The sequence below is a fragment of the Atta cephalotes genome, assembly GCF_000143395.1.
Source record: "Atta cephalotes unplaced genomic scaffold scaffold00033, whole genome shotgun sequence".
NCBI lineage: Eukaryota > Metazoa > Arthropoda > Insecta > Hymenoptera > Formicidae > Atta > Atta cephalotes.
This window is the reverse complement of record NW_012130097.1, coordinates 3,360,658-3,375,067: the sequence shown is the minus strand read 5'-3', so window position 1 is coordinate 3,375,067 and position 14,410 is coordinate 3,360,658. Positions and strand designations below refer to the sequence as shown.

Here is a 14,410-nt window from a genome sequence, read left to right as displayed (position 1 = left end):
ATATATATATATATGGATCATATTGTCAAATGGCATGCGAATATCTGCCATTTCGGAAAAAATTGATAAAAATGCTCGATGTTATGTATAAATTTTTGTTATCAAATCAATTTAGTATAATGTGAATTCGATAATCAACGATGTTATAACCTCGATTTAATCATATTTAATTAATTAAAACAATTAATTATTATATTATTATTAATTATATTTAATTATTTTTATATTATTATTAATTACATTTAATTATTTTTAATAAGCGATTATATTACCTAGATGCTATTCTACATTCATATCAGGTCCTTTTTTTCCCCGTGCAAATAAAGGCTATCCACTTGATGCTACAAATGTTTCGAAGCATTTTTTGATTGGTCAATTAGTAAATTCTTTCTTCTGATTGGTCAATTAAACGTTTCGAAGCATTTGTAGCGTCAAGTGGACCGCATTCAAAGTGGATGCTTATGCCAACCCATCTCTGAATCGTAATCACCATGAGCATATGCAAATTAAAAAATCCATGACGTCACTTTGCTCATGCAAAATGTTCAGGGAGTGAATCGGACTGACCATGAGCGCGTTAATAGCGCTGTAAGCGTGAATCGGATCGCGACAGGTATTTTTATTCAAAATTTAAGATGAGTTTAGAAAATCTTTTAATGCAATTTTAAAGAAAATTATTTAAACCAATATTCGACAATTTTTAATAATTAATACTTGTTGATTATTGAAAATTTCAAAATGGTAGAAGATTTTTCGACTCAGTCGAGTCGCTCTATCAGCGCACGAAATATTTGGCGATCATTCTGGGATATCTTGTATGTGTAAATGAGTTTGCAATAGGCGATAAATTTATTATCTTAGAAAAATCCTATATTTAAATTCTTCATATCATGAAAAAAAGTAAAATATTAAAAATAAAAAATGCATTTTATAGAGCACGATCAATATATTCATGATTTCTGATCAATTTTTTTTTTTTACAAAAAGTAAATATTGCAAAAAGTCATTTTTTCATATTAAATGTCAATTTCGGGAATCTAAGATTGGAAATTTGGCTTGCAGCATCCAATCTTCTGTTAGTTGACTCCACCTCTGTCATCAGAGTCATCTACGAAATGCTATTAAAGATCATCTATCTTGGATAAATTTTCGTCATTCACTAAAAAGGTTCCAAAGGCCCGGAGGTAATTGAAAAGCGTTGACATTACGAGAACTGATATAAATTTGTGATTATTAACATAAATATTTAACTAATATGTTGTGTTAAATTCATGATTTTTTATTATTATATAAATGCTTCATATTCAATAAGTATGCATATACTTATAATGTTATAATTTATAATCTCATATACAGGATAAGGCAAAAGTATCGGAACCCTTAATAAATATCCTAGAAAATATAAATTTTACAGAAGTGTTTCAGGTAAAAGTTGTAGAATTTAAAAAGATTTTTTTACTGATCTTATCAGTTTGACTTTAAATGGCATCGCCAAGATCAAGATCAATAAAAAGATCTTTTTAAATCTTACAACTTTCATCTGAAACACATATTTTCCGAGATACTCAGGGTTTCGATACTTTTGCCTCATCATGTATATTGCCGCAAAATTACAATTTTTTCACTACAGTTATTATCTTCATTAATAATCAAACTTAGATAACATTAAAATTGCATAAAAGTTTTAAGTAAAAATCGAGTATTATTGAGTTCTAAGGTTAGAATCCTACGAGATGTATATATCGTGTAACCGCGTAATCAATCAGAAGAAGATCCGTTGTTTAATAGTTTCATGTTTTTATAATTTACTAATTATTAATTGGTTATGCGTTTACGCAATACGCGGCAAATATGCCTCATGGGATTCCACTCTGAATATACATATAAAATATGTCTATGAAACATCAGGATACTAATAAATCATAAAATTAGTATTATCAATTTGTTCTTATTATAAACTTTCAAACCATAATATGAAAAAGAATTTACTATATTGTTAAGCTATCAAAGAAATGCATATTCAGAAAAATAAGAAAATAAATGTTTTTTAATGGCCTTAAAAAATTACTATTAAATTACTTTGATTAAAAAATTCACATTTCATTACTATTCTAATGTCTGAAAAATTATTTTTTATTGCATTATTTTATATAAAGAAGCAGTCATTTCATTTTTTTGGTGAACAACTGAATGACAGCAATGACTATTTTAAATCTGGAATTTAGATTTATCATATTTATAATTCCACATATATTTAACTTTTATAGATTTCTTTTCACAAATTCTTACTCTGGAATGTACATATATTCGTTTTAATTATCTGCGCACAAGATTCGTTATTAGAAATGAGCAAAAGATTAAAGTAAAATGTAAACGAAAAAATCGTGATAGATGGAGTTCTACTGTATGTATTAAGGAATGTTAACGCATTCTAGCAAGTATTACTGGCAAAAAATATGTATATACAAAGTTCAAACATTTTTAAAATTCGACTGCCAAAAATCCTTGGTACTGGTTAGATCAGTATTACACACACACACACACACACACACACACACACACACACACACACACACACACACACACACACACACACACACACATCACACATACGCGCGCGCGCACGCACACACTATTATGTATATTATTTGAAAAATAATCGATGATAAATCATACAATCAATGAATAATAGAATTAGTAAATAAAAATTCACAGCTCACTATAATGCTCCAGTATCTAACAAAATTTTATCAAGAAATATGAATATTGCATTTTTTCAATTATCGACAGTTTTTGCGATCCATTTCTATAACATTAAATTCGCATAACGAATTTAATTTCGACATTCGGTATTTGCGAAATAAAAGATATATAAAAATTTTAGCGTATCAGACGACGCAACAAAAATCGGAGTTTTGTACATTTTGACAAAGTCTTTTTATATCGTAACATGCGCAAACATATTTGTACTTGAGATACTTTTACATTAGTTTATAATTTTGCTGTGAGAAACAGCCCTTCCTCTCGTTGACGAGAGCAACGAAAGATTTTGTCACAAAGACGATTTGACAATATTCGTTTACAACATTCTTTTTTATTATTGTTAGCCTATTTTTATGATTAAGTAGCAGTCAAATTCGATAATTATTCAGAATTTAATCAGTCAGGTATTCTTTCAATTTCATTTGCGCGCACAAATGAATATAATTATAGAACTAGTTCAAGTTGATATATAAGAATATAAATACTTTGCGTATTATCACTTTAAGACTGTCATTTGTTTTTTTTAATCATTTATACTCTTATTGGAGAATCGGAAATGTTAATCTGACAGCATGGCCTATATTTACAGTCATAAAAATAAGATTAGAAACGATTTTTGTCTAATCTTTGATCTTTGATCTAAAAAAAGAAGCATAAAAATACAATGAAAAAATCCAATTATTTAAAACAAGAAAAAACTTGATATTAACATTTCTTACAAAATATATTTGAACAATCTTATATATGCAGACTGATCGATCTTTAAGAAGCTGCACACCATCAGGAATATGGAACAGAGAACAATAAGAATTTCAATCCATCTGAAACTGTATTCCACAGTACGTAGTTTCTGATAGGTTGAAATCTTTATTCTCTGTTTCCTGTATCTTTGATAGTGCGCAGCTCCTAAAACAAGATTAATAAAAAGGAGATTTTTTTCTTTTCTCTTTTATGAACTTTTTATTTGAACTTATAAAAGTAAAACATCAAGCCCAGAAGTCAATTACAATTAATTTTTCTTACCTAACTTCATTCATTTTCTTATCTTTTTTTATGAATATGTACGTACGGGAACACAAATGCCTTTTAACATGCTTTTTCATGCCTTCTTATGTCTTCGATACGCGTGCAACTTTGGATATCAAGACATTTATGTTCCCATGCATATAATTGTTGACTTCCTTCCTTCCTTTAATTTAATGTATTTTTAAATATATGATGACATACGTATATGCTATATACATCATACAACGCCTATTATTGTTATTATTAAGAAATGTCATGATTACAATAATCATATGTGTATTTGTTGCGCATGGAAGATTGTCATTAATTGCAAATATTGCTTCATTGAAGAAACACTTTTTATTACCGTTACCATTTCTTTATATAAATATTCATGTTTTTTTATTAACAATTGTGTTTATTGTATTTCTTCTTGTCAATCCTTGACGGAATTTAAATTAAAACTGCATAACACCGACCTATTTCATTGATTTTGACATATACGGTCAAGGTTATGACTCTGAGTGAAGGCTCAAAAATTTTAGCTGTCACGCGTTTTTGTTAAAAAGTTATTAACAAAAGAATTTAAAGATGTATTTAATCCGCTTACCCCGTTTTGCGTAGAAAGTTTTAAATCCATGTAAAATTTCGTTTTGTGTTGTAAAATATATACAATGGCATATATACAATAAATTAGCAATGCCCATTGGGGTCCGAGCATGTCGCATTTGGTTCGACTTGGCTTGGCAAGCGAGACAGTGAGAGAACCTGTTCTTCTCGCTCTGATCAGTCTGATCGCTATATTGAAACAAAAAAGATATAAGTAAAATATCTTTTTATTATGATTTGTTATATATTTATTATTATTATAAGTCAATATTCATAATCCGATCTTATATATTCAACGTCATCTTACATATATCTTAAAATATAATGAAAGGTCATAAGGCGAGCATCTATGTGAGATAAACTTTACGTTATTTAAATATAAGATCAGTCTATGAATATCGATTATAATTTTATAAAAATTCTCTCTCTTGTTAATGAAATAGCGCTCGTGACTCACAAAAATGATCCAATTTCTAAATTTTGTTAAATTTTGAATATGTATAATACACCCCTTTTATCAATTAACAGTAAAAATCACTGGATAATAGTCGACGAGATATTAATTAAAATTTTTGTGTAGGTTATATACCGTATTTGTAACGTGAAACGTAACTAATCGGTGTAGCTGAGCAAGTAAAGCGCGCGGATAATACGCTGGACATCCCGCGAATCTTACTCTTTTTCTTTTATTTTCATAATATATTTTTCTGAAAAAAGTAATCGAATTAATTACCAGTGATCGAGTAGGACAAATAATACATTTTTATATATTATTGCTATTATTCATGTACTCTTAAACCAACGATTGTAGGAAAAATAATGATTCGACAGTTGCAAAGTTAAAAAGTAACGCATTACTTATAATGTAGTTACTTTTTTTGGTAACAATCATTACTTTTTTTCTATCTGTAATGGTAACGATATCGATTCAATCGTTACTTTAATTGTTACTTCAGTTTTTATTGAATGTTTCAGATTGAATATTTTGACATTGCTACTGCTGAAAGATGTTTTACTTTAGTGTCCTTATAGAAGTGTACTTCTAATTACCCAAGTGTATCGTTGTTATAACAAATGAGCGAAATACTTAAATTTTTTTTAATGCTTGTGATTTTTTCCAAGTATGGAAATATGTATATATAATTTAACATTGTTTAATAAAAGGTTATATGCAATAAATATAACTATAAAATGTTTATTTTCTCATTTTTATTTCTTAAAAAATTTACTCTCTCTCTCTCTCTCTCTCTCAATTAATAAAAGCAGCGATGTAAGCCATGTGCTGTACAAGGGAATTCGGCGTGAAACTTATTTAAATATCCCAAGATATGATAACAAAAAAAATCACATTAATGAATTTGGCTGAATTTGTTTTAAAAAAAGATTTAATTTTTAATGAATTAAAAAAAAATCGATGGAATTGTATTTAATATTAAGAATTGCGCTAATTGATAACCAGCGTTGACTCCTATAGCCTGTACTTTATGTTATTATCATTATTTCTAAATTGTTCAATTGAAGGAGTCTATGAAAAACTTATTAGTTTGTAATTTCTCATTAAAAAAAATGGTTTAATAGAAAAAATCAAAAACACGAGCAATATAATAAATCTTGAATTTAAATTATTTTATTTATTTGATTCAAAAGAATCACATTAATGAATTATTTGGCTGAATTTATTTTGGGAAGATTAATTTTAATGAATGAATTATAGAATTTTCAATCTCGAATCTCTCGTATTCCATACGACTGTTCTAAGCCTTTAAACTACCAAGGCAATTAAATAACTATTACTACATTGATTGGAAGAAAAAGTGTGGGATTTAACTTGGTTTTTAATATCAAATTTTTCATACAAATGAGTTTTGCGTAATAAGAAGTAGAATAATTACAATGTGTGAAAACATATTTCCATATATTGTTTTATTTAACAAGCCATTCACTAACTTTCTCTCTTATTTGTTTTTATCTCTATTCCACTTTTTCGATGTTAAACTATCGTGCCACTTGTCTTGCACTTTTACGCACAGAAAGAATACATGTTTGTAAATAGTCACATCTGCGTAAACTCGATTGCACTGATAGCTCCAGTTAATTAACTATCATGAAAGTTTTGTACCATTTCCTTCTTTCCTAATTTATTATAATTATATATTAATGTTAAGTCCTAATTTATTATAATTATATATTAACATATAATCATATAATACAAACAAAAAAAAAATACAAGTATTCATCTCAGCCAACTATTTAATCATAATTGATCTCACTTTGCTATTGATTTCTGACATGCCTAGTGTACAAATAATTTCTTTCCAATCCTATTAGAAATTTGTAATATTGTTTTTTGAAAATATAAGTCTATATTAGTGCAATTGACATTTAAATAATAATATAAATTTTTAATCGAATTATATAAAATAGTCACAAATTTTCACATGTATTAAATGATAAAAATAGAATGTTTATAGCGCACGTAAGAAACGATAAAGAATGCTTACAGCGCGTGAGTACTCCAACTGAACGCATAATTTATCTAAAAATTCAAAACGATTTTTACATTGGAGAAGATAATTAGCTGTTATTATAACTATGTCGATTATAATGACTCCTGGATCTACAGATATTTCAATCCTTTGGTCTTTCATGAATTTATGGTTATAGATGTAATCACTTTTAATATTTACCACTTTTGTATGCGTGTATAAACGAATGTTTTATAAGAATTTTACAAACATTTAAAAATCACAGATTACTTATAAATGCAGTTGTAGGCTATTAAAAGGTTCAAGAGGATTAAACAGAAATTTAATGTAACAGATTAATCGAATTCTCGTAGATTTTTGTAAAGTTCCTTGAATTATATTCATTTTTGGAAACACTGCATGTGTTAATCCATTAACCTTCAAAATCTTTTTTTCAACTAAAAATTTTATGATTAATATATAATTTGACCCACAAAATGATATAATAAAAACAAAAGAAAAAAGTTGTGAAATCAGGAATGTTTATTAATACAAATACTGTCAAGTGTTAACGGATTGATCTTATGATTTATATAAGATCTATAATAAAAAAATTCAGAAACTATCTTGGAAATAATCGATTATGGCTATTGTTCGCTAGTATCTTCATACGTATCTAAATACACGTATAGAGATATATTTTGTGTATCTACCTATATATCTGAAATACATTTAAATTCGAATATTTGTATTAATTTGTAGTTATAGATACAAAAAACACATCATTTTTAAACTGATTTTCAGATACATTTTCAAATGCATTTCCTCGACAAAGACACAATTCCATCACACGTGTGATAATGTCATTCCTGATTAAAGGGATCTTAAAGCTGTCTGTATTATTGATTCATAATTTTTGTACAACAATTATTTTTTCTTCTTTTACAGATTCGAAAATCCTTTTCCAGAAATAAAGTATACACATTAATACATATCTGTGAGGTGTTTATGCCAAGAACGACAAAAAAATCCGAAATTGAAATCTTAAGAAAAATTATTTGTTGTATGCTTTAATCATGGAAAAGGATTTTTGAATTTATAAAAGAGAAAAAAGTAATTGTTATACAAAAATTATGATTTAGTTAGTAATACAGACTAGGTTTTAGGATCCTCTTAGGTTTCTTTTAGAATTAGTCGTTAATCGTGCATGAATTGTATACATACATGTAGAAAGGTGATCTCTTCTCATTGTAAGTAAAATAATCCTTTTTGCCAGTCCATTTTGCAATTCTTTTTGTATTTTTTTTTAATTATGAGCAGAATGCTTAAAATCGAATCATAACTTCAAGATATCTGTAAGAGTTCCTTAAGAAATATTTTCAAGAAATATTTTCATAAAGAAACACTTTCAGATATATCTTAAAATTATATTATATCTCGATTTTACCTTTATTTAATAATCTCTGCTCACAAACATTGTTGAGAAATTTTTTATTGTTGAGAGAATTATCAAACATTCTGTATAATATATAAAAATTTGATTTTTTTACTTATTTAAGATTTGATTTTTTTTTTATGTAAGAACTGACCTGACATCATATAACAGTAGAAAGAAAATAGGAGTCTAAGACCGGTATTCATAGTCAGTTCTTATATTCAAAACCGTCTTCAATCTTGAGATATCATGAACCAATCAGATAGTTGCATTAGTGTCTTAAAGCATTATATTTAAGACGATATTATTTTGAAATAAAAACCGACTACGAATATCAGCTTAAGACAACTGGATCAGTAATATCTTATGCAAATCAATATGGCCTCTTTTTGTCGAATGATCATTGGTCCAGCGATCTTACACTACGCTTATGCAGCTACGTCATTTTGTGTGTGGTAGCCCTTAATTTTTTAAATATATTTTATTACATAAAAGTAAGTTGCTTTTTCATTAAAATCCATTCACACACTATTTAAGTTTCAATATTTTAAATATGTTATATAACTCATTATTTTAAATTTGCTACATATGGATCATCACATACAAAATGACATAAGCTGCATAATAGCCACAGCACAGACGCATAATGCATAGTGCATAAGGGAATCATCCAATCAAAATTCTTTTCTACGATAAGATAGGGAGGATAAGGAAAGATTTCGATTGGTTGATTCACTTATGCACTATGCATTATGCAGGAGCTCAAATCATTAAATTTATATTTAATTGAATATTGAAAATAAAAAAAAATATTTTTTTAAGGCAAATTTGATTCGTTCGTAGATTCATTTTAATACCTTATGAAAGTTTATTCTGAAGAATTAAAAGTATAAATTAAAATCGGATTAAATATAATGTATTAAATATAATGTATAATTATATCACTCAATCAATTGATTTCGTTAGCGTAACGCTAGAATTTCCCTGACTGCGATTTTGTAAATTGTGTTAAAATCTGCAGCGATATGAATTCTCCAAAAACGACATCTGTGCCAAATCAATGCAGGATAATTCGGGCTTTGTATTCCAAGAAAGATACGGGCTATGGCACGACCCGTAAACTTAGTATCCCTATAACATGTTATCAAATTGCGGACATCGACTGCGATCTGCTGTTCGTTCGTCATTTTATTCTACAAAAAAGTAAAAAATGGTAAAATAATGTACCTCCAATTTTAATTATTTTTATATCATAGATTCTAATAAATAAATTTCTCAGTAACGAGTCAGCAAGGACGTACCTGAAAACTGATATTGAAATCATTAAAAGGAGAGTCTGATTGGAAGTATTCTCTGATAGTATCTTTAAGCTCCTCCGATTTCTTCATAATGTTATCATCTAAGACCAAGCAATGTTTGATTGACGACACGCTGATTTTATTAAACGCGGAGGATGTGAACTCGAGTTGTTGTAAACAAAAAGATTCCTGAGATTGCGTACGTGTAATCAATGTATCGAGTGCCTCGTCTAGTTCAATGTCACTAAGATCGCCCGGTGCTTTCATTCGTAAACCAAGTTTATGATATTCTACAGATATGGCTGAACGTTTTTTCTTGCCATCAACTGTGAAACACATTCAGATACATTCATGTAAGTGAAACGTTTCAGAAAAATCAGAAATTTTCTGAAGTAAAAAAGAATGTAAAATTCTTACCTGTCTTCCATTCTAAAGTCTTAAGATGACTCTTTACTACGCCACTATCCCATCCGATAGCTGATGCAATGTCAATTACTGAGAATTCTATAATATTTTTATGTGAAATCCCGTTTTTCATGTCCAGCGCTATTGCCATTGCGAGCGGTGGAGACTAAAATCAAAAGTTTGTAATTTTTTATTTTATATTCTTTTTTATGACATATAATAAAATTTTTTTGCTGTTTTTTGTATTATACCGCTCTTAGAAAAATTCTATAGAAATTAAAGAAAAATAAAATTATTAATATTGGAAGGTCTTACAGATTGTGCGGCTTGTTTAAGGGCGTGTGGTCCTTCGTAACTTGAAACTCGTGCTTGAACATACACGGACGGTAGCACAGTAATGAATCTTTTTGGGTGTAGCTCGAGATAGCACAATAATGTCAAAATCATTTCCTGTGTGATGTCAAGGATTCGAACGGTTTCATCAATTGGAAGAGCGACTTCGTGACCGGGACATCTTTGACCTGAATTTTTCTCATTGATCTTCATACAAGAACATGGAATGAAAATCCTCTGAAGTAGATGTCTAATCGTATGTCTGTCTACACCATTCGCATGTATGTGTCTGCGCAATTCCCATTTATCACTGTCTTCCTATTTACGAATAATAATTGATTTAATTAGTAAAGAGAACTCCAAGATAAATAAGAGTTTTTTGTAGAGCAATTTCAAATTTTTAATCAAATATGATACCATGGGATTTAAGAACAAATGACAATGTGCTGTAATATTATCTCTTCCGGCACGACCAACTTCTTGTACATATCCCTCAAAGGTACCGGGCATATTGTAATGAATAATGGCCCGAATGTCCGGTTTATTGATGCCCATCCCGAATGCAATAGTGGCAACCACAATTTTAATCTTCCCGTCCATAAATTTTTTTTGGACAATTTTGCGTCTATAAGGTGTTATACCAGCATGATAAACTTCAGCTATTGCAGATATCTTTGTGTTTGACTTCTCAGAATTTCGCGGATCCTATCGGTGAATGTATACATTTAATATAAATCTGTCTTATGTAAAAGATTTTGTACAATTCAATTTCTCTCACACAAGTGAAGGAAAAAAGTTAATTTCTTATCTTATGTTAAAAGACATATTTCTTATTGTTTCGTTTATAGAAAACTAAAAATTTTAATATTTACCTGCAGCGATATTCTTAACAATCCCGCGATTCTCTCACACTCCTCTCTACGAATGCAATATATTATCACAGAGTGGCATTCGCGGATCCTCTCGCTTCTTAACAATGCGATTAAAGCCTGGTCCTTGTTTTCGTCCTTGGATACTGTTAGGACGAGATTCCTAGGCAGAGGCACGTCCGAAATGACACCAGCTATTCCGTCGTGTATGTCTAGATGTTTTATTATACTTTTCACTGTCGTTTTCGTAGCAGTCGCCGTGAGTCCCAATATTGTTTTCACTTTCAACTTTTTTTTGAGTACTCGGCAAACCATCAAGTAGGAAGGTCTAAAATTGTGCGACCACTGGGAGATACAATGGGCTTCATCGATGCAGGCAAATGCGATTGGCGGTAGCTGCCCGAGCAGAGCGCCGAAACCAGTAGATTTCTCGCTGCTTACCACCGCTTCTGGTGACATCAGCAGGATATTCACTTTTCCATCTTTCACAGATTGTATCACCTGTTCTCTTATTTTCACCGTCTGATTGGTATGTAAACATGCAGCAGACAGAAATAACGGTACGCCTGTCACTTGGTCGTCCATCAAGGATACCAAAGGTGAAATTACCAGAGTAATACAAACAGAACGTCGAGCATATAAATATGCTGGTAATTGATAACATAGAGATTTCCCAGAGCCTGTCGATAGCGTTACCAGGGTAGAGTGACCAGATAGAATTCTCATTATTGCCTTTTCTTGGCCAACTCTGAAACTTTCATGACCAAACATGCGTAATGTCTCGAAAACTTCAGTGGGAGTTTCAATGAGACTGTTATCTTCGTTCACATTATATAACGGATCAATTTCTTTCATTTGAGGCGGCAATAATCTGGATATTAATTCCTGTGGCACTTTATGCCCGAAAGTTAATGTATCACTCTTTTCATCAAAATCTGGAAAGTCGTCATTAAATAATTCCGTTATATCTTCTTCGTTTTGCCAAGTCTTCGTAGCAAAATACGATGGTTGTTTGGGAAGTTGCTTATGACTGTGAGCGATCATGGCAGTCTCATTTGCCATTTTTTCAGCTTCCTCTAAAGTTGGAAAGTTCAAGGAGTCATCGATTTCTTCTAAAGGTAGAAGAGCATTGCTCTTGGAAGCTGAGCAGTTTTTAGCGAAGTGCCCAGACTCACCACATTTGAAGCATGTCATGCTATTTTTGTCGATTAAGTCGGCCGCGTTCAAATTGCTCTCACTAGACGTCAAATCTTTCTTCTTCTGTTTCCATTGATTTCTCTTATATTTAACAAAATTAAAGTTCTTTTTATTTCGCACAAATACTTTTTTCTTTAGATTTATCCTCACAAAATTATCATTCATCGTCCCAGCAGCTACTTTTTTCTTCAGCTTTTCTTTCGTAGTCAATTTTGTGCTCACTGTTGAAGATATCGAGACATCTTTTTTCATTGCATCAGTGGAAACAGTTTCAGAAAATTGCATGATGAGATTGCCAATTTCATTTAATTTAATGTTAGAGCGAGGAATCGTTTGTAACATTTCTACATTATATGTCGGAATCTTTTTCATTTCTAAATCTGAATTTTGTTCTTCGTTATCCTTCTCTAAATTTGATTCTCTTCTGGAAGATTTCCTTTTTACATTGAATTTTTTTTTATTATCGGTCGTCTTCTCTTTGCTTCGTTGAGATTTCTTATTCGTCTTTGTCCTTGTCTTAGATTCTTTATTATTTTGTTCTATATAACTGGGGTCGAAATTGTTAGATACTTGTTTGACTCTTGCACGTTTCACAGGTTTTGCGTCAGACGTTGAAAAGTCTTTCTGATTCTTAAGATTGGTTGATTTTGAAATAACATCAATCATTCTGAATACTTTTTTAGTTTGATCATTTTCAGTCGGGCAGACATTTTCAGATGTCATTTTGTCCTTAATGATAACATTTGATTCAATGTTAGAACTTAAAGTAACAGCATCTTTTTTAATTCTATTTGATTCGTTTGTTATATTTGTGCTTGTATTAATATTATTAGTCAAGTTAAATGCATTAGCATTGTCAATTTCATTTTTATTATGCTCATCTCTACATAATAAATTAAAACTCCTATCGACAGGGGAAGTCAACTTGGATGTATCGCTATCGATTATATGAAATCTAGCGATCGTAGAATCGGAATCAATATGAATACGTCGTCGTTTTATAGGATAATCATTTTGATCACTCAATCGTTTCTTGAAGTTTCTAATGCGTTTATTGCCGTGTTCTTCCTCAGATTCACTATTACATATAAAATCTTCTTCATCCGAGACTTGAAACGACGAAAAATGCACAGTGGGCGCCAGATCGTTCGGAGAATAAATGCTGGATTCCATGGAATCTATTCCAGAATCGCTAGTGCCCGACAGTCTTTCAGGATTAATCGTTGTCACTTCCAAATTATTGTCTCTCGTGCATCGATGCAACCAACCTGGATTCAAATTGCGGCTTATGCCAGTCGCATGGCCGTCGGCCAATTGTTGGACAATATTAGTGTGTTGTAAAACAGGTTTACTTTTCTCAAATGTTATTTTCGTCAATTCGCCGAATATAGGCTTTGCCTCATCAACAGCTGTATCTTTATCTGTATCCAACCGATTCACACTCGAGATATTTAGAATATTTTCAGATTTATTCCTTATTTTTACCAATGATAGCGATTTTCTCGGGTTTCGTTTAGTAAATGTTGACCTCTCAAACTTGTTTTTAGACAATTGAAAGGAAGAAGATCTACCAATCAATAGAGCTTGCTTCTTCTTCGGTATTTGTTCCTTGTTTTTGCTAAGATGGTTGCCCCAGGCTCCTTCAACATTCACTGAATCCAGTTGGTTGAATGTGTCCTCAATTTCCATCAAATGTTTGCTATTGTAAGGATTTATATTCTCTGAATCTTTTGTAACTTTTTCTGGACTCAGATTCTTGTCTTGTTTTTGATTGTTTATTATCTTTCGCGGTGATTTATTTGAGATATTATCTTGCATATCGTCGCAGAAAGTAATATCTGTAAGAGTTTCCTCGAGCGCTCGTGTTTTCAATTTCCAATACATCTTATATGCTTCCTTAATAGATAAATTTGCTTCTTTTATGTCATTCTATTTACAAAAAAGAATTTACAAAAAATAAGCATAATTGTTGTAATGCAATGACCAAAAAGTAAACATAATTGTAATTCAATAACAGAATGTCTCATTAAA

General features: G+C 30.2%; 1 protein-coding gene across 1 annotated transcript in view; it reads right to left on the bottom strand.

Moving 5' to 3' along the window:
- Positions 1-9,121: 9,121 nt before the first annotated feature.
- The window catches only part of LOC105621414 (ATP-dependent DNA helicase Q4), a 6,744-nt gene continuing 1,455 nt past the window's right edge, over positions 9,122-14,410 (bottom strand). Inside the window, exons 2-7 of the mRNA XM_012202883.1 lie at positions 11,186-14,308; positions 10,731-11,018; positions 10,296-10,631; positions 9,993-10,146; positions 9,579-9,901; positions 9,122-9,470 (exon numbers count right to left, since the gene is read on the bottom strand). Of these exons, the coding sequence (XP_012058273.1) occupies positions 9,240-9,470; positions 9,579-9,901; positions 9,993-10,146; positions 10,296-10,631; positions 10,731-11,018; positions 11,186-14,308 (4,455 nt within the window). The 3' untranslated portion in view covers positions 9,122-9,239. The remainder of the gene's footprint in view (positions 9,471-9,578; positions 9,902-9,992; positions 10,147-10,295; positions 10,632-10,730; positions 11,019-11,185; positions 14,309-14,410) is intronic.